Here is an 18,600-nt window from a genome sequence, read left to right as displayed (position 1 = left end):
CTTGGAATGAGGGTTCTGCTTGCCTTTCCCACTCCCAGAGCTATTCCAAGGACACAGCCCTGAGGTGCTGATATGGTGTTGAGGCCACCTTGATGGTATATGTGAATGAACCTACTAAGGCCTCGGAATAAACTCTTCAGATGCAGTTGGCAGGTGCAAGGATCCACAGTCTTGATGCTTCCCAAGAGAATCACTGCATGCGAGTTTCTTGCTTATTAAAACTGCCATCTACCAACCCTGGAGTGGCCTTACTTGGGCCTCCCCCTGCCTTCTGAGCGCAGGGGCCAGGAAGCTCCCATGGAGCTTGCAAACCATCAGTGCATCCCCAGGAGACATGGTGGCGAATCACCCCCACTATCACCGTGCCCCTTTCCCAAAGAGGCCACCATACTTTACCACACACATGAGTAAGAAAATCATTTAGTGACAACATAATGTGGCACTAAATCACAGGGCCCTGTGCACTCCTCAAAGCCCTCACTTGATAAAGACTCAGGAAGGCAGTTAGATCTCAAAGTTCCAAAGGTCTGCTACCTAACGGTGATGATTCTAATGAAACCCTCCCACCCTGCCAGGGGACCCATTCCTTATCCACAGCACGGCGGAGAAGCCAACTACCCCCACTTCTTCGGCAACCCCTCCTGCTATTATTCCCATTACCATTGATGTGTATTAGGCAAAGAACGGGGGTTTTTCTTGTGGTATATTTTTGTTCCATCCAGGAGAGGTCTCTGAGGAAAGGTCAGTATTTGGGTCCCTGTGTAGCTCTTAAAAGGATTTCCAGGAGGGAAAGAGCACAGGACTGATCTGGGAGTGTTCAGCTCTCCATTTGGACATCTGTGTTGTTTGCCAACCCTTAAGAAGCTGCTGATGTTGCAAGAGCCCCTTGAAAGGAGCAATGGGGGCAGCTGAGGTGGATTTCTCATTAATCATTAGTTTAAGTTCAAGAGAAGAGAGAGGAAGGGTCCTTCTTAACAAGTGTATTTGTTAGCTACTGCAGTGTAACAAATGACACTGATTTAGTGGCTTAAAACAACACCCATCTATTACCACACAGTTTCTGTGGGTCAGGATTCAGGGTGGAGACAGTCTCACAGGCTGCATTCAAGGTGTGGACAGGACCACATCCTTTCAGTTCTCTTCCAAGTTTTTGTGGTTGTTGCAGAATCCAGTTCCTTGTGGCTGTAGGACTGAGTCCCTCACTTTCTTGCCACATGGCTCCTTCCTTTGGCAATTTGTCACACTGTTTCCATTTCGAGGCTAGTGTGAGAATCCTCTCCAGGCTTGTATAAGATCATGTGACCATGGGAGTGGTTTCCTGTTGCCTATGCCACTGTCCACTGCTTAGAACATGGGTCTAACCAAGTCATGGTTCTGCCCACACTCAAGGGGAGAGTCTTATACAGGGCGTGACTCACTGGGGGTCATCTCAGGGTGTGTTGATACACAGACTATTTTACAAATTTGGTCTTAGAGGAGCTTGAGGAAGAGATGACAGAAGCAGCCATAGACTCAACTGAGGACCCATCAGAGGAAACAGAAGACCTGGAACCTCTGGAACCAGATGACAGAGGCAAGAAAGTTGGCCCCACCCCTGCATTCCTGCCTCTTCCCCATGCCCACCGCTCAGTCCTGGCCACCAACTCTCTGGGAGCGGGTCCTAGCCTCAGTCTCAGTTTCTCCTTCTGCACAGTGGACAGGGAGGCCTGGCTCCATTGCGGGGGCAGCTGGAGCTGCAGCAGGGCAGTGTTGGGAAGGCCTGGGCATGGAGCCCTCCTGGGATGGCCCTCTCAGCACCCCAGCTGTGCCACCTTGTCTCAGGGACTTTCCAGCAAGTCATGAACCTCCTCAACATCATGGACAGTGGGTCAGCAAAGACGGACACCGCCGGGACAGGTCCTGACATGCGGAAGATGCTGGCTTCAGTGATCATCACAGAAAAGGCCACCACAGAGCCATCCGTGGTGATGAATGCTCTCATCCGCTGCCTGCAGGTGCCAGAGGTAAGGCCTGCCTGACCCCCGACACCTGCCCCCTGGAGCCCTGCCCTACTTGTGGCTGCCTGCACAGCCAGCCACTGCTCAGCACACCTTACTGACCACGGCGGGCGTGGGGCCAGGTGCTGGGGCTCAGAGGTGGGAGAGACTATGAGGTTCTCACTTGGAGGACCCGCAGGGGCTGTCATAATGTTTAAAAGCTGCCTTATTCTTTTTTTAAATCATTATTATATTAGTTACCATGCAGTGTGTCATTAGTTTTTTTTTTAAAGATTTTACTTATTTTTTTTAAGGTTTTATTTATTTATTTGACAGAAATCACAAGTAGATGGAGAGGCAGGCAGAGAGAGAGAGAGAGGGAAGCAGGCTCCCTGCCGAGCAGAGAGCCCGATGCAGGACTCTATCTTAGGACCCCGAGATCATGACCTGAGCCGAAGGCAGTGGCTTAACCCACTGAGCCACCCAGGCGCCCTTTATTTACTTATTTGACAGAGAGAAATCACAAGTAGTCGGAGAGGCAGGCAGAGAGAGAGAGAGGGAAGCAGGCTCCCTGCTGAGCAGAGAGCCCGATGCGGGACTCGATCCCAGGACCCTGAGACCATGACCTGAGCCGAAGGCAGTGGCCCAACCCACTGAGCCACCCAGGCGCCCCATGTCATTAGTTTTTGATGTTGTGTTCCAAGATTCATCGTTTACATATAACACCCAGTGCTCCATGCAATCTGTGCCCTCCTTAATACCCATCATAGGCTCACCTATCCCCCACCCCCACCCCTCTGCAACCCTCAGTTTGTTTCTCCAAATCTATTCTGACACAGCGGGTTTGGGTTTGGGAGCCGTGGTCCACAGGCAAAGGTTTGCAGTAGAAAAACAGGCTCCTGGGCTGAGTTCTTTGCTTTCTGTAGTAATTGGCTCAACCTGGGAAGGGCTGTCTCTCCAGGACCTGCAAGGCCCCAAGATGTCAGGAGATATAAAAAAATGTAAGTACAGGATTAATACCCAGGCTGTCATCGGTGATAAGTGGCAATAAATAGCCAATAAGCAGGTGTGCATGTTTTAAAAATGAACACGTTTCAAAGATTTGTTATTCATTAACTAGTGAAGGCACCAGCAAAATGTTAAAATCTGGTAAGAAGAATGTTTTCCTCACAGAGATTTATATTCTTTGCCAGACAAAACTCATTTATGTTGCCATGAACAGGAATAATTTTTGTTGTTATGGAGGAAACATTTGCATCGTTATCAGTTTCCTGTGACTGAGCTTCTAGCCCCATGGAGCCCTAACCTAACCTAGAGGATCATGGGAGATCAAGGACATGCTCTCCTTGAGGCCCTATAACCCAGACCTCCTCGGGGGCCTGTTTGACACTAGCTTCTAAGTCTTGGACAATTTTTGTCTTGTTGACCATAAATGTTCTCCAGAGAGTCCTCTTGATCACAGTTAAGGCTGGTCTTGTAACTGATCTGGCTGTTTATGTAGGGGCTGCAGGAGTATTAATTAAGAACTCAGGCCTCAGTGGGTTAAGCCTCTGCCTTCAGCTCAGGTCATGATCCCAGGGTCCTGGGATGGATCCCCGCATTGGGCTTTCTGTTCAGCAGGGAGCCTGCTTCCTCTCCACCCCACTCTCTTTCTGTCTCTCTGTCTACCTTTGATCTCTCTGTCAAATAAGTAAATAAAAATCTTTTTTTTTTTAGACTTTATTTATTTATTCGACAGACAAAAATCACAAGTAGGCAGAGAGGCAGGCAGAGAGAGGAGGAAGCAGACTCCCTGAGGAGCAGAGAGCCCAATGTGGGGCTCGATCCCAGGACACTGGGATCATGACCTGAGCTGAAGGCAGAGGCTTTAACCCACTGAGCCACCCAGGTGCCCCAATAAATAAAAATCTTAAAAAAAGAAAGAGAGAAAGAAAGAAAGAAAGAAAGAAAGAAAGAAAGAACGAACTCAGGCCTCCCTGAGTTCTCTTTGAAAACCTAGAGCACATGTTCTCAACGGGGATGATACTGTCCTGAAGTAGATAAAATGGGTTCTGGGTGGGAGGAGGCATGAAGAAAACCTTACCTTCTTATGTATAAAGCATGGAGATGTATATGGCTCGTAAACAGACACGTAATATATTGGTGGTATTAAGGTTTCATGGTGGGGGAGGGGGAAATTAGAAAAATAGGTCTAAGAAGGATCTTTAGGGAGCAGTTAAAAAAAAGAAGATTGCAGGACACCCATCCAGGGCCAGGCGGTACTGGACAGGCAAGGCCTTACAACTTTCTCCCTTTTAGTGGTTTTTGTGAGGAATCTCTGATCGGGCTGTAGGATTGTTGGTTATTTGCTATGCTAAGACCAGGCAAACAAGGCCAAACTCTCTGGAGCAGATTTCACTAGGACAACATATCCATTTGGGTGAATTCCTTTCTTCTTGAGGTGCCCACATTTTCCAAGGCCTCTGGGCTGTTGGGAAGTGGCCGCCCTACCACCCAAGAGCGGGAGCCATCCTCCAAGGGCTTTGCAGGCCGTGGCCCACATTCATCCTTTAAGTGCGGCTCATCACACTTGATTAAGTATGAGTTATTCTCCAAGGCAGATCTGCAGGTGTGGCCTGGGTTGTACTAAGCCAGGTGGTTTAACATGGTGATAAGGCTATCTAGGAATCAAAGTAGAGTAAGAGGCACACTTCCTGGCCTCAGGTGTTCCCTCACGAGGGCAAAGGGTAGGGCAGATGCTTTCTTGGACTTTTGGGGACCCCTCCTGGTATCTCCATGTGTTCTGAGCCCCATCCTACAGAGGCCTCATTACAGAGGCACGTGGATCAGAACATGGCCTGTGGTTTGGCCTCAAATTCCAGCCCCTCTTCCCTCCCAAAGACTAAAAGGTCCAGTCCTCTCAACAAAGGCTAGATCTCTTGGGAGCCAGCCCCCACCCTTAGAGGCTTCCCGAGTCACCTCATTAACATAACAAAGGACACTTAAAGACTCTCAACTCTGAAAATGCTAAGAATTTTAGGAGGTCTGTGCTAGAAATGGAACAAAGATCAAATATACGTATCTTATAAATCATGGGTACATGGGAGGAGGGCCGTTGGAGGGAGCCGATGGAGGACTGTGCTGGGTCTGTCCCAGCACCGTCTTGGGCTCCGTGGCCCAAGTCTGGCATCTTGCCACTTGCCGTACTTGCTTCTCAGATTTCTACTCAGCGCAAAGTCAACATTTACAACATCCTCCAGGAGATCATTCAGCAGGAGGGGGAGCTGGAGGAACAGGGAGTCCAGAGGCTGGTCACCATCGCCTCCAAGGAAATGAGAGAGACCCTGGAGGTAGGAGAGCCCGCTCACAATGCCCCCCCCACCTCCCCCATCCCCAACCCACCCAGGGGCTGGGCCCTGGTACGTAGGGCCTGGGACACGCAAGGCCCTTGTCCAGGGACCTCAGGGGTCAAGAGGAGGCTGAACCCGAGGAGCGCACGGGGCTGGAGCAGTTGTGGAGCGGGAGGGTTTTTGTGGAGCCCCACGTCCCTCTCCCGTCCCTGGCAGGTGGATGGTGATGTGAAGGCAGAGGTGGCCAGTGACACGCTGGTGGCTCTGTCCCGAAACCACTTCAGCATGGTCATGTACGAGCTGCAGCACCACCTGAAGCCCCTCAACCTCACGGATGAATTTGTCATCATCACATTGGCCAAGCTGGCCAATGGCAACGGTAGGCCCTGTGGTGGCCCGGCGCCCCCTGCTGGTCTCCACCTCTCTGTTCTCGGACCAACCCCTTCCTCTCTTTTCTACTTTCTAAATTTCTCTTTGTAATTCTGGTTAGTTAACACACAGCGTTATACTAGTTTCAGGTGTACAAGAGAGCGGTTTAGCAATTGCACGCATCTCGTGGTGCTTGTCCCGACGGGAGCACTCCTTACTCCCCGTCACCAATTCCACAGTCCCTCCCTCTTTTCTTATCTTGCACCTGCATTCCTTTTTTCCCTTTTCCTGTGTCTCCCTCCGCTGTGAAGATTCTCTGTGTCCCTGCCTCTTGTTTCTGTCTCTTTATTCCTCTGTCATTCTTTCTTCAAAGCTTTCTCCTCTTGGGCTCCCCCTTCATTCCACAAGCAGGTGCCAAGCTCCTGCTCCAGGCAGGGCTGTGGCCAGTGCTGGGCCACAGTGAGGATGAGGGGCCATGTCCCGCCCTATAAAGGTCTGTAAACAAGTCAACAAGAAAATCGATGATTATCATATGAGGTGAGGGATGGGAAGAGAACAGTCTGGTGGGTCTCTGAGATCAGGAGGAGGGAAGGGACCTCACCTCTGTGGGGGTCTCCCTGAGGTAGCAACATTTCAGCTGTGACCTGAAGGGATGAGAGGATGGTAACTGTGTGAAGAACCAGATATGCATCATGTGCAAAGGCCCTGAGGCAGGAAAAGGCTTGGTTTCTCTGCAGAACTCAGGGAAACTGTGGTTATAGTTAGGGTGAGGGGGAGATGGGGTAAAGAGAGGTTGGAGAGGCTGTAGGGCCTGGTGTAAGTCTGGACTTCATTCGAGGGCCCTGGAAAGCTGTTGAGGGTGTCAAAGCGGCAATTGCCTTGTGGAACAGAGGTTCTGGGAAGACCTTTCTTGCTGTTGTGTGGACAGAGAAGGGATAAGAGGTGTGTATCTGAGAGGCGTTGGTGGCTCAGGCTGGGGCAAATTTGGGGAGTGGTGGATAGAGGGGAGACATAAATAAGACTCCAATCGATAGGATGATGAGATGTGTGCCCAAGGTGAAGGAATAAGTGGGAGGAGCCGCGGATGTCTCCCGGGCCTCAGATTTGAGCAGCTGCCTCTACAGTGGGTGCATGGAGCTCACATGCACAGGGGACCTCCAAAGAATGAGGACAGCGTCCAGTTGGTGTGTGGATGCAGAGCTAGAGGGGAGGTAGAGGGATCTTCTTTGCAGGGTCTTTAGCGTGCAGGTAGTGCCCAAGCCACCCATGCCCGCGGAGCGGACGCAGAGAGAGGAGAGGAGAGGCCAGCACCTGGCCCAGGGAAGCCCAGCCCAGGGAGAGAGCTGGCAGGGGCTTGGGGACAGTGTGGGTCATGGAGACTGTGAGGACAGTGACTCAGGAAGGGGCCAGGGGCCAGCATGTCCCATTTCGCACTGGCTCTGGTCACATGGGGCCGGGCAGATGGAGAGAGATGGCGGAGAGGCAGTGGGGCTGGGTGGACTAGCCACTCCGAGGGGGCAGCTGGATGGGCTAGGCCTGGGGGGATGTGGGGAAGGGTGGTTCTGTCCCTCTATAATCCCTCCTCTCTCCCAGTCCAATTCTTGGTTTCCTTCCTCTCTCTCTTCTTCTGGTCCCTCTTTCTCACTGGCTGTTTCCTGGTTTCTTCCTTCATCCAAGGACATTTGTGGGACACCTAAAGAGCCAGGCATCTACCAGCAGAGCCCCACTAAGTCTCCCCTCCCCAACTTCCTGATCTGCCCACTCTTCCCTGCAGCCCCGTCTGGGTTTCTTCTGACTCCTTGTCCCCGGCTCCTTCCCCCTACACCTGTTGCTAGTGCCCTCCTTTCCTGTAGCACTGACTTGTGCTGTTTCCTGCGGCCCTGGTGGCATGCTCTGCCCCCGTGGGGACTGGAGGCGGCAGACCATGGGCTCATCCTCTCTGCCTTGCCCCTGCTGACCTGGCCCTGCTCCCTGTCTTCTCTCGTGCCCTACACAGTGTTTGAGTTTATGCCATACATGGGCATCACCCTGGCCACTATATTCACGATGCTGAGACTTGCCAACGAAGCCAAAATGCGGCAGGTGATCTGCGGTGGTAGGTGTCTGCTTGGTCTGCCTCTCTGGCCCCAGTCAGGGTGCCCGAAGTGGGACTGGGACAAACTGGTGGGTGGTCTGTTGAACAGAAGATGTTTCTTCCCAAACGGTGACCCAATCTCCTGCGTCGTGTGGCCTCTGATTCACTCTTGGGGGTGGGGGTGGTACGTGCTTTCAGGAGAAGATGGCTTAGCGGGAGGAGGTCAACATTGGGACTCAGCTCAGCAGGCTCTGTTCCAAGCATTTCAGGAGGAGGCCCGGAAAGGACGATGGGAGTCCTGGAACAGAGACCAGGGAAAATGGCCCTACAGTGGGCCTGCTCAAGTCAGGCCAAAGACAGGGTTTTCCTGGATGGCTGAGGCCATCTGGGTCACCCGTTGGTTCCGGAAGTGTGCGAGCACACCGTCCTGGAGGAGGTCTAGTCCGGCTAGTCCGGGGGAGGCCGAATCCAGCTCCTGTCCCTCCAGGCTCACCGCTTTCCCCCCTTGGCAGCCATGGAGACCTTCTGTGAGATGGTGCAGTTTTACCTGAAGCATCTGGAGGACAGCGTGTACCCGGTGATGACCGAGGATCAGTTTGCCATGAAGCTCTTCCCCATGTACCGCTATTTTGTGACCGTGTGGCTGAGGAGCCACAACCCCGAGGTGAGAAGCACCTTTCTTGGGTGCAGGGAAGGGTGCCGTGGTCCCCCCAGGTCACGGCTCCCCAGCCTGTGTGGCTAGGAGCACAGAGAAACCGCTGGGTCCAGCCTCATTCCCAGAACCCTGGAGAGACAGTGACCTGATAAACAGAGTTGCTGAGCCACGTGGGGCCTGGAGCCTCAGGAGGGCGTCTTGAGAAGGGCCGGGGCTTGCTGGATGAGGGTCCCTGTTACAGCACCTTTTACCAAGGGGAGCTATTTCCACATCAGCTCTGTGCTATGGGACCATTTTACAGATAAGGAAACTGAGGCACTCAGGTTTTCCTAAGTGACTGAGCTGGGACTCACAGGGACAATCCGGCCTCGTTGCCTGCCTGTGGGGTCTCGGGCGGGGCCTCAACTACTTCCTAGGTCCCCTCTGTCGCGCGTGCTTGGCACTCTGGTTGGTGTGACATCACTGGGCTTTGCCTCGGGGCCCGGGCTCCTGGGGCAGGTGAAGCTGGGGGTCATCAAGTCCCTGAAGCCGATGCTGAACCTCCTCCTGCCCAATGACGACCTGCGGGAACAGTTGTACGACTACATCCCCCTGCTGCTGGCGGAGTACCGAGGCGGCCTGGAGGCACTCTTCGTCACGCAGGTGAGAGGCCGCTGGTCATCCGCCTGACGGAGCTTCGGTTCCTGGGGCTCCCAGGGGGCTGTCCCCCGGGCAGGAGTTGGGCCCAGCAGTTGAATTCTTGAGAAATGAATGCTGCTGTTCCACGTGGGAGGGATGAGGACCCAAATGGTCTCAGAGGCCACAGTGAAGCTGTGTGTTTGTTTCCAGGGCTGCCATAACAGAGAACCACAGGGTGGGTGGCCTAAAAGAACAGAAACAGATTCTCGCATAGTTCCAGGGATCGAAGGGTTGGCAGGCAGTGATCCCTCCGGGGGCCCTGGGGAAGAATGCTTTCTTGCCTCTTCCAGCTTCTGATGTCCCCAGGCACTGCATGGCTGGTGGCGGGATCATTCCAGTGTGACCCCTTCCTCTTCATGTGGTCTCTTCTCTGTGCCTGCCCGTGTCCTCTCCTTTTCTTATAAAGACACCATGGACTTAAGGCCTACCTTAAATCCAGTATGGTGTCATCTGAGACCCTTAACTAACTACATCTGGAAAGCCTCAGGCATTTTGTGGGACCCTTTAACCCATGACAGCTCTTAACCCACAAAAGGTGGAGTTTCTTTTTCTTTCTTTCTTTCTTTTTTTTTTTTTTTTTTAAGATTTTGTTTATTTTATTTGACAGACAGAGATTACAAGTAGGCAGAGAGGCAGGCAGAGAGAGAGGGGAGGAAGCAGGCTCCCTGCTGAGCAAAGAGCCCGATGCGGGGCTCGATCCCAGGACCCTGGGATCATGACCTGAGCCGAAGGCAGAGGCTTTAACCCACTGAGCCACCCAGGCGCCCCAAACGTGGAGTTTCTTGGTAGGGTTCCACGTGGAGGTATGACCCAGGCTGATACATTATAAGGGCCTGACTGATTTGCTGGTGTGGCGTGGTGCTCAACTCTAAAAGCGAGGAACAGAAATTCATGTGGTAGATTTACGGGGCCGCCGTAGATGGGTCTGGTGAAAGAATGGGATTCATTTCCAGGTGGATAGAAGAGAAAGGGGGAAGAATGCCATGCTCAGTGGCCTCGCATGCCCTTTGCAAGCCTAACCGCGTGTAGGCCTTGCCGGGAGGCTGGCCAAAATGCAGGGTTGCATTCAGCAGGTCTGGAGCCAGGCCTGAGAGCCTGCATTCTAACCAGCTCCCGGGGTGGGGGTGGGGGAGGATGAGATACCACCGGCCGACGGGCCATGCTGAGCAGCAAGAGTCTAGAGTGAACGGACCCTGAATCGGCAGAAGATCATCTGCAATCATTTGCCTCTCCGTTGTAGGTCTTGAGGCAGATCCTGGAAATGTCGGTCATCACCAGCACCCCCGTCCCGCAAATGCAACTACACACCATTTTCACCGAACTCCACATCCAGGTGAGGCCGGCAGGCTTGGCTGGGTGCTGGCCTCCTCAGGGTGGATCAGCGGGAAGTGGGCTGCGGCAGGTGGCATGGCCGGCCAGGGGAAAGGGTGTGAGGGTGGCGGAGCCCCCGTCTCGCTCATCTGGCTCCCGTATCCCACAGGGATGCAAGGCAGTGGTACCCTTGTGCCCTCTGGTATGGCCGCCCCAGGCTGCCTCTACACTTGTGTCTGCTCTCTGGTTGCGATCTCACCACCCGCCCTGCCCCCTCACTTCCCAGGTGTGCTCCAAGGCCCCTGCCCAGCAGCAATATAGCAGCCAAAACCTGGCGGAGATTGTGCACTGCTTCATAGCTCTCGGTGAGGCTCCCTCCCTCCCTGCCCCGCCCCGCCCCAGGTCCACCATGAGCCTGTGGGAGCCCCAGCCTCTGGGAGGCCTGGCCCTGGGCTGCCTCCTCCTCCTTTTGGCTCCATGGGCAGAACTGAAGGTGTCCGTCCCGTTGCAGCCCGGTCCTACCCCAAGGAGCTGATGAAGTTCTTCCTCAGTCAGATGGAGACGAGCAAGGAGGCCATCCGCGTGGGGACCCTGACCCTGATTAGGGCAGTGGTGAGCGCAGATGGTGAGCGAGAATGGGAAGTCAGGCGGGAGGCTGGGGAGGCAGGTCTCACCGGTGTCTGGACCGTCATCATTTCCTCTTTTATTAGACGCTACTGGGTGGACCGAGGTTGCTTTATATTTTCTACCCTTGAACCTAACCAGCACTGTGTCCCCTACACCCCACCCTCAACCCTCTCCTCAAACTCTGAATCACAGCTTCTCCAAACTGTTAACCCGAATCCTCGAACAAACCCCACCCCCCAAATGAAATCAAAGACCTTAAATAACACCTGGTTACATTGTGTAGGTTTAGTCCTAAGGCCCCAATGTCCAATCGTAGTCAAAACTCCTGATTCTAAATTCCTAAGGCCAAACTCTAAACCTGGCCTTGCAATCAGAAGGGAAATCCTGTCCCCAAGGATGGCACCAGCTCAGACAGCACTTTTGTGTGAACTGGAACAAGGCATCCCTTGCTGGCAGCATGTGGCCTTGCAGGAACATGGTTTGCTTAGAAGAGCATGGACCACTCCTGTTCAGTCTTTCAACTGAGTGTCCTTGTGCAGTGCACAATCTGGACAACTGTATATGAAGCACATTCTGCTAATAGTAAAGACTTCTCTGAAAAAAAAAAAAAAAAAGCCCAAATTTAAGCAACAATGAGACCATTTTTCTCTGTCTGGTGGGAAGAGATGATAATGACTAGAATTGGCATAGCCATTTTTCTATAAGAGACCTGATAGTAAAAATACTTTTGGCTTTACAGGCTATATGGTCTCTGTGATAGTTAAGATTCAACTGGGCTGGGGCCCTTGGGTGGCTCAGTGGGTTAAGACTCTGCCTTTGGCTCGGGTCATGATTTCAGGGTCCTGGGTTTGAGCCCCGCATTGGGCTCTCTGCTCAGTGGGGAGCCTGCTTCCCCCTCTTGCTCTGCCTACTTGTGATCTCTCTCTCTCCGTCAAATAAATACATAAAATCTTAAAAAAAAAAAAAAAAAGACTCAGCTGTGCCAAAGCAGTCATAAACTGCAGAGTGTGGCTGTGTTCTAATAAAACTTTATTTACAAAAATAGGCTTACAGCTAATCCCTGTGCTAGAATAAAAGGAAACTAGCTCCTTGCACTTCACTGACAAGGGTGTAAATTGATAAAGCATTCTGAGTGCTCACTTCCATAGGGACCGAAACCTGGGCTAAACAATCTAACTTTTTGACCATTGTCTAAAGGAAATCGTTGCCCAAAGGTAACTAGACAATGATGTTCGTTAGCACGTTGTGCATAAAAGCAGAACATTGGAAACAACCTACAGGTTTTTCTACAGGAATTTCAGGAACAAATGATAGCTTATCCACAGACTGGACTATGACTCAACCATAAAGGGTGTAGTCGATCTGTACTTTTTTGTGGACAGGATGGCCTCCCTGTTGAGCACATCAGCACGGTTTGGGAACAGTGTATGTAGCATGACCTTGGTTACTTGCAAGGAATCTGTGGTTAATTTTGCATAAATGAGCTTAGGGAGGTTATCTTTTATTTTGATTTTGCAATGAGCATATACTCTTTTTAAGATCAGAAGCAGGTTTCTACTTTGCAGATTAAAAAACTCAAGATTAAAAAAAAATCACGGTTCCTTAGTGCGCGATGACTTGCTACCTTCCCATTGGTCTCCTTCCCTCTCTTTCTTCCACCACCGTTGACCTGTAGAAATATCTAGCCTGGAGTCTAGTGTCAAGTTGAGCATCTGACTATAATTCTGTCCCTACTGGACCTCTCCAAAACCTTCTCATGGTTCTTTCTTACCTCTCTTAATCTTCCTCCTCCCTGAATTGGCCATCGTCGGTTCTATGACTCACAAGCACTTACGAAGTACTTCCTTGTGTGCCAAGCACTGTGTTGGCTCATTATTGCTTACAGAAGCTCTGTGAGAGAAGTACTATTATGGGCCACATTTTTAAAAAAGATTTCATTTACTTTTGTGCCTATGCGCGTATGCACGTGAGATCAAGCATGAGTGGGGGGGAGGGGCAGAGGAAGAAACAGACCCCCCCCCCCCCAACAGGGAGCCCCACCTGGGACTTGATCCCAGGACCCCGGGATCATGACCTGAGTTGAAGGCAGACGCTTAGCTGACTGAGCCACCCAGGCACCCTAATATTATCCATACTTTAAAGGTAGGGAAACTGAGGCAGTGGGGGCTGAGGCGTTCACCTGAGGTCACATGGCTAGGATGTGGCCGACACAAGTTTTGAACGCAGCAGCCTCTGCCCTGCTGTGCTTTGCAGCCTGTGCCCATGCCTGTGCGTGCCTGGCCCTGGGTGCCGCCCTGAAGGACTTGCAGGTGGAGACATGCTCTCTAGGACAGTCCACCTGGGTTCTGAAGAGGATCACCAAGCAGAGGCCAAGGGACTGAGGCACAGAAACAAAGCCCTCCCCGGCCAGGTGGGGTGGGACAGGTTGAAAGGATGAGGAGGTGGCCAGAGAAGCTTCCGAAGGAGGTGTCCCTGAGCCGTGGTGGCAGTCAGAGGCTCAAGCCACCTGATGGCTGGCTCTGGGGGGAAGGTGGCCGGTGTGCCTGGTGCTCTGGGAGTCTCACTACTCCCAGGCATCTCCTGAGAGCCCAGCTCTGGGGCTGGTAGCCCTCCAGGCTGGTTTTCCTCTTTCAGAGCCCAGAATGAATATCAGGACCATCTGCCTGGCCATCCGGGTTGTCAAGAACACCCTCTCTGACACCCGCTTCAAGGTAACAGGGCAGAGACCTGGAAGGGGCTGCTGTTTGGGACACTCTGCGGGGAAGCAGAGGGAGGTCCCGTGGGTGGCCTTCACTCCTCTCCCGCTCTGTGGGCAGGGGCCACGTGCCGCCGGCTCTCTGATGGGAAGCCTAGCCTCCCAGCCAGCACTGAGCAGGGCTGAGGACAGGCGCCCCCCGAACTGTGGTCCTGCTCCTGAGACACTTGCTCGCGTCGAGAACCCGGAGTTTCCCAATGAAGGAGCTCAGACACCACCCTGGACGTAGGAGAGGCGGAGTGAATCTGGTTTCATACAGAGCTGCGGGGTTCCCCAAGGGTTTTGTAAAACCTTTATTGCATTTGAACAAGGCAGCAGAGGGAGACACCCTGTACCCTCCAAATAAAGGCTAAAAAAACCCCACAGTCCAGACTCCGCTGGAGCCACGGCCACCTTGCAATGTAGCTTCAGTTCTGGTTGTAGGCTCTGCAGGCCGCTGCTGCATGGCCCCTGGGGAGGGGAGGTCCAGGAAGGCAAGGGTCTGCACTGACGGGAGAGGGCGTGAGATGGGGTGGGGGAGGGGTTTGGGCTGGAGATTTAGGCAGAGCTGTTTTCAAAAATGTGCAGGCTGTCAAGAGAGGACAGCCAGCCCACATAGCAAGCCTGAGCCCAAGCCTGGGGAGCCCTGGGTAAGAGTCAGGCTGTCCCCAACAGGGCTGCCTGAGATCGGAGATAAGGCTCCTGGCTGGTCATGCTGCCCAGTGAGATTCTCTGGATGGGGCAGGGGGTGGTGGACGGAGTGGGCTACTGCCTCTGAGGCCTCTTCCCACCCAGAGCACTCTGAATTCCTAGCTGCCTCATGGGCCAACATTGGGAGTTAGGTGCAGAGCCTCCCCACCATGGAGCCCGCCCCAATTCCTGTATGTCCACTGCCCTGTCCCCTCAGGTGAGGATGGCTATTCTCCGCATCATCGGCCAGTTGGCTCTGTCTGGCTACCAGGACAGGATCAAAGGCTGGGGCCTGAAGTACGTGTCCGTGCAGCTGACTCTGTCCACCTACAAGCTGGTGAGTGGCCCTGATAGGCAGACCATGGTGCAGTTGGTCTTGGAAAGTAGTTTCCAGAGCCTCAGGGAAGAATCTCCTTGCTGCCCCCATGCTTGATTCTGCTCCCATCTCTACGTTCAGGACACCAGTGCCTGGGCTCACGGTGAGCTGTAGGTAGAGGTGTGGGCAGTACATCTAGAAAACCCTGGAGACCCAGTATCTGGGCATTGGGCCTCAGAGGCGTGAGGAGACCATGCCCGAGATTGCAGCAAGCCCCTGCCGGCCCAAGAGTTGGGACCCCCTCGGTTCTGGTTTCCAGACAAATCACCGAGAGAGCTTTTATCAGAGGGACCTGGAGGAGAAGATGGTCCACAAAGTCACCATGGACACCGTGAAGATCATAACCTCTTCCGTCAGTGGGATGACCAATGTGAGTGTGACCCACACCCCTGCAGCCAGCCCCCTGTATAGGGCTGCCCCCTGGGTGGGGCCCCTGCAGCTGACAGTTTGGCTTGCATGCTCCCTGTGCCCCGGGCTCCAGGGAGGCTGGGGCATGCCCAGGGTTCTGCGCTCTTGCTTCTCCCGTTCCCACTGTCTGGGATGTCTGGAGGGGCCCCTCATCTTCCTATTGCCTGAGCTCTTGTTCTTGAAGATCTGGTTCCAGAGCTGGGTCCTTGGTGGGAACTTAGTGTCCCAGAGGCTAAGGCAGTGCCTGGCACACAGTGGGTCTCAGTATGTATCCATTGACTTAGAGCAGGTAATGTGTCAATTTCCTTAAAGCCCCGTCAGTCTAGGTGTGTGTGTGTTTGTGTGTGTGTGTGTGTGTGTGTGTGTGTGTGTGTGTGTGCAGAGATAATTTTAATGGATTAATTCCACAAGCATCCAGTGAGTTCCTACTATGAAGACATGAAGGCCACATGCTCGAAGAGCTCAGTATAACCCCAAGGGGGACACAGGCTGAAGGAGGAACAAATGTGCCAACTTTTCATGGCAACGCACCGTGATGTAGCAAAGAAAAGTAGAAAAAAATTGCCATCATAGCACAAGGAGGGGATCACTGTCCTTTAAGTGAGGCCTCGGGCTAGATGCTCCCTGTCCGGGGGGCAGCCTATCTTAAGACCAGAAGTACCGAGGAGGGTAATGGGAGTTCCAATCTGTCGAGCCGCTGCTTAGAGCAGGTGAGCTGTGCAGCAGCGAGATGGGGCTCCTACTCGGCCGTGGGTGCCCCAGCTAACGCTTCCTCCTCCCTGCTCCCCAACCCAGGAGTTTTGGCTGAGGCTCCTGTGCTATATCATGGAGACGGATTACACGGAGGCCTTGACCCCCATCTGCATCAGCCTCACAAACCTGGCAGAACGCCAGCTCCACACCAAGGACGTGGAGGCCAGCGTGGCCGGCAAGAGCAGGCACGGTGGGCAGCCTCCCTGCCATAGCCTGTGAGATAGGGCCGGTGGACTACTGGTGTCCCGGGAAGTAGCCGCTCTGCTATTTCCAGGAAGCCGCCGGGATCCCAGCCAGCCAGGCCGAAGGCCCATCCTTACTGTGTCTGAGGATGTGTTAAAATTGTGCAAACCTGCTTTGGCGGTTCATTCCCCGAGTTCCCCTCCCCCAACAGAGGGGTGACACTGCTCTTCCAAGGGAGCTGTTCACATGGGCCTGGAGCTTTGCTGGATGGGCGTTGCTGGTGGTGGGTGCGGTTTTAGGAGCCTTTCAGGACCCAGGGATGGCAAATGGGGGGGAGGGTCTTCTTCATGTCCTTACCTGGACTCTGGGCTAGGCTGCCCCCTGACATCTTCTAATGATGTCATTGATTCTCTCCTCGTCCCAGGCTAAACCAATGAAAATGAGGTTCCTTATGGACATATCAGTGGTCCCTGTGCTAACCCATTTTCTGTTCTGGGGGCAATGGGTTGATGTTGGGGAAGTACCTTCCAGGGCAGAGCCCTTCTCAGGGGCACGGGCCCTAGGGGTCTGGGGACCCGTCCTGGTATGAACTGGGCAACTGGAGTAGGTTCACGTCTCCTTCTTCCTCAGTGGACCTTCCTGCACCCCAGAAACTCTTGGCCCGTCTCCTGGTGAGTGGCTCCCCCAGGCTATGCCCTGGCCTGACTGAGGCCATTGCCTATGGCCCCCCTCCCTTGAGCTCCTAATTCCTGAAGTCTCTCTCCAGTGGGAGGAGGGAGCTAGACACTTGGGAGGACAGAGCTTTCTGGGTCCCTTTCATTCCTCTTGGGTAGACGTGGCATGGGCAGTGTGTTCGGATGCCCTGGGGCCTGGTGAGGACATGCTCCTGGATTCCTCTGCTCATTCTTTGAGCAGCCCCTAAGCAACTCCAGGACACTGCCAATGGCCTGCCTGCCCCCAGGGGTCCTTCATAGGCATTTACCTGTGCCTTCTCGTCCTCCTCTTTTTTTTTTTTTTCTTTTTTATTAGGGGGAGAGAGAGAGTGGGGAGAGGGGCAAAGGGAGAGGAAGAGAGAGAATCCCAAGCAGACTCCATACCCAGCACAGAACCTGACGTGGGGCTCGATCTCATGACCCTGAGATCATGACCTAAGAGTCAAACGCTTAAATGACTGAGCCACGCGGGTGCCCCGGATTTCCTCCTTATGTTGACTATGGGCGCTAATCCACACCCCGTGAAAGCCTGGGGTGGGGAGAAAGCCCACTATCTTACCCCTCTTCTTCTTTCTGGGAACAAAATGCCTGGCACTGCCCAGCTTGGGGCAGGCCCCCACTGGAGTCTTGGTGCTCCCCAGGTGCTGATGTCATCCCCCTATAAGGGGGAGGGCCGAGGGATAGCCATGCTCAACCTCCTGAGGACCCTGAGACAGAGCATTGCCCCCTCCATGGCTGACATGTGGGAGCTGGAGATCCCACTGCTGGTCAAGTACCTGGAAGGTGAGGCATCCGGGGCACCAAACCCAAGTCAGCTCCTCTCTTAGTGTGCATGCTGGAGTACTAATCACAGGGACTGAGCAGCAAGAACCAAAGCTCAGGGTAGACCCGTGAGGCCTATTTGGGTCTTTGGGGAAGCGGGGAGGGAAATGCAGCATGTACTGAGACCATGCATGGAGGGCTTTGAATGCCTGACTAAGGAGGCTGATCCAGAGGGGAGCAGCTGAAGAAGTCCGCAGGTGTGGACCTTCTTTCTGCAGAACATACTGAGTTTACTTGGAATCAGAAAACTTGGGAGGACAAGCTGATTCAGGTAAAGACTTGATCCTGCTTGCTGAGGTTGGGTCGGGAGAAAGAGGAGGAGTGCATGGCAGGCCCCTTGGTGGGGTTGATGTGTGGAGAGTTCAGGAGTCCCTAAAGGACACCCCCAAGAAAACTTGGGGTGGAGGGTGCCAAGCATGTCTACAGCTGTATCCATTAGCAAAGGAGAACAGAGAGCCTTCTATCCTCAGGGACCAAGTATTCAGGAAAGCAGCATAGGGGTGACCTCCTCCTTCCAGCCCCAAAACCACAGCTGTTTCCCAGGCCCCCAGAATGTTAGCACTGGGTCAGGGTTCGATGGGTGGAGCAATCTAGAGATTGGGGAAGAGGGTTAGAGAGGGGGAGTCACTGCTCAAGATCACATAGTGCTCCTGGAGCTTGGGAGAGAACAGGACTGGGGACATATGGCATTGCCCAGTGACATCTTCTGCCTCCTCAGTTTCTGAGAAATTCCCTTAAGAAGACCCGAGGTTCCAATTGGAGCTTGCGTCTGAGCAAGGAGCTGAACAACCAGATCGAAAGCTTCGACAGCCCCTCCCTGGAGAAGGTTTGTGCTCAGTGTCTGGACCGTTAAGACAGGGAAGGGCCTCCAGGGACGGTGGGATGGAGGCTCACACTGTGTG

The 18,600-nt window shown here is 53.5% G+C and overlaps 1 protein-coding gene across 2 annotated transcripts in view; it reads left to right on the top strand.

The window, feature by feature from the left end:
* Positions 1 to 575: 575 nt before the first annotated feature.
* Positions 576 to 18,600, top strand: part of MROH2A (maestro heat like repeat family member 2A) — a 44,466-nt gene continuing 26,441 nt past the window's right edge. Inside the window, exons 1-19 of one of the 2 annotated variants that reach the window (XM_082689075.1) lie at positions 576 to 741; positions 1,475 to 1,573; positions 1,822 to 2,003; positions 5,174 to 5,305; positions 5,522 to 5,684; positions 7,671 to 7,769; positions 8,261 to 8,412; positions 8,902 to 9,045; positions 10,322 to 10,414; positions 10,679 to 10,757; positions 10,904 to 11,017; positions 13,654 to 13,730; positions 14,661 to 14,780; positions 15,079 to 15,189; positions 16,023 to 16,170; positions 16,794 to 16,834; positions 17,518 to 17,659; positions 17,917 to 17,969; positions 18,417 to 18,524. In XM_082689075.1, coding sequence (XP_082545201.1) covers positions 666 to 741; positions 1,475 to 1,573; positions 1,822 to 2,003; positions 5,174 to 5,305; positions 5,522 to 5,684; positions 7,671 to 7,769; positions 8,261 to 8,412; positions 8,902 to 9,045; positions 10,322 to 10,414; positions 10,679 to 10,757; positions 10,904 to 11,017; positions 13,654 to 13,730; positions 14,661 to 14,780; positions 15,079 to 15,189; positions 16,023 to 16,170; positions 16,794 to 16,834; positions 17,518 to 17,659; positions 17,917 to 17,969; positions 18,417 to 18,524 — 2,133 coding nt within the window. In that variant the 5' untranslated portion in view covers positions 576 to 665. Of the gene's footprint in view, positions 742 to 1,474; positions 1,574 to 1,821; positions 2,004 to 5,173; positions 5,306 to 5,521; positions 5,685 to 7,670; positions 7,770 to 8,260; positions 8,413 to 8,901; positions 9,046 to 10,321; positions 10,415 to 10,678; positions 10,758 to 10,903; positions 11,018 to 13,653; positions 13,731 to 14,660; positions 14,781 to 15,078; positions 15,190 to 16,022; positions 16,171 to 16,793; positions 16,835 to 17,517; positions 17,660 to 17,895; positions 17,970 to 18,416; positions 18,525 to 18,600 lie in introns of both variants that reach the window. The other variant, XM_082689076.1, reaches the window with a different exon arrangement.

This window comes from Mustela nivalis (genome assembly GCF_964662115.1).
Source record: "Mustela nivalis genome assembly, chromosome: 11".
Taxonomy (NCBI): domain Eukaryota; kingdom Metazoa; phylum Chordata; class Mammalia; order Carnivora; family Mustelidae; genus Mustela; species Mustela nivalis.
The sequence above is the reverse complement of the archived record's forward strand: the minus strand, read 5'-3'. Positions and strand labels throughout refer to the sequence as shown.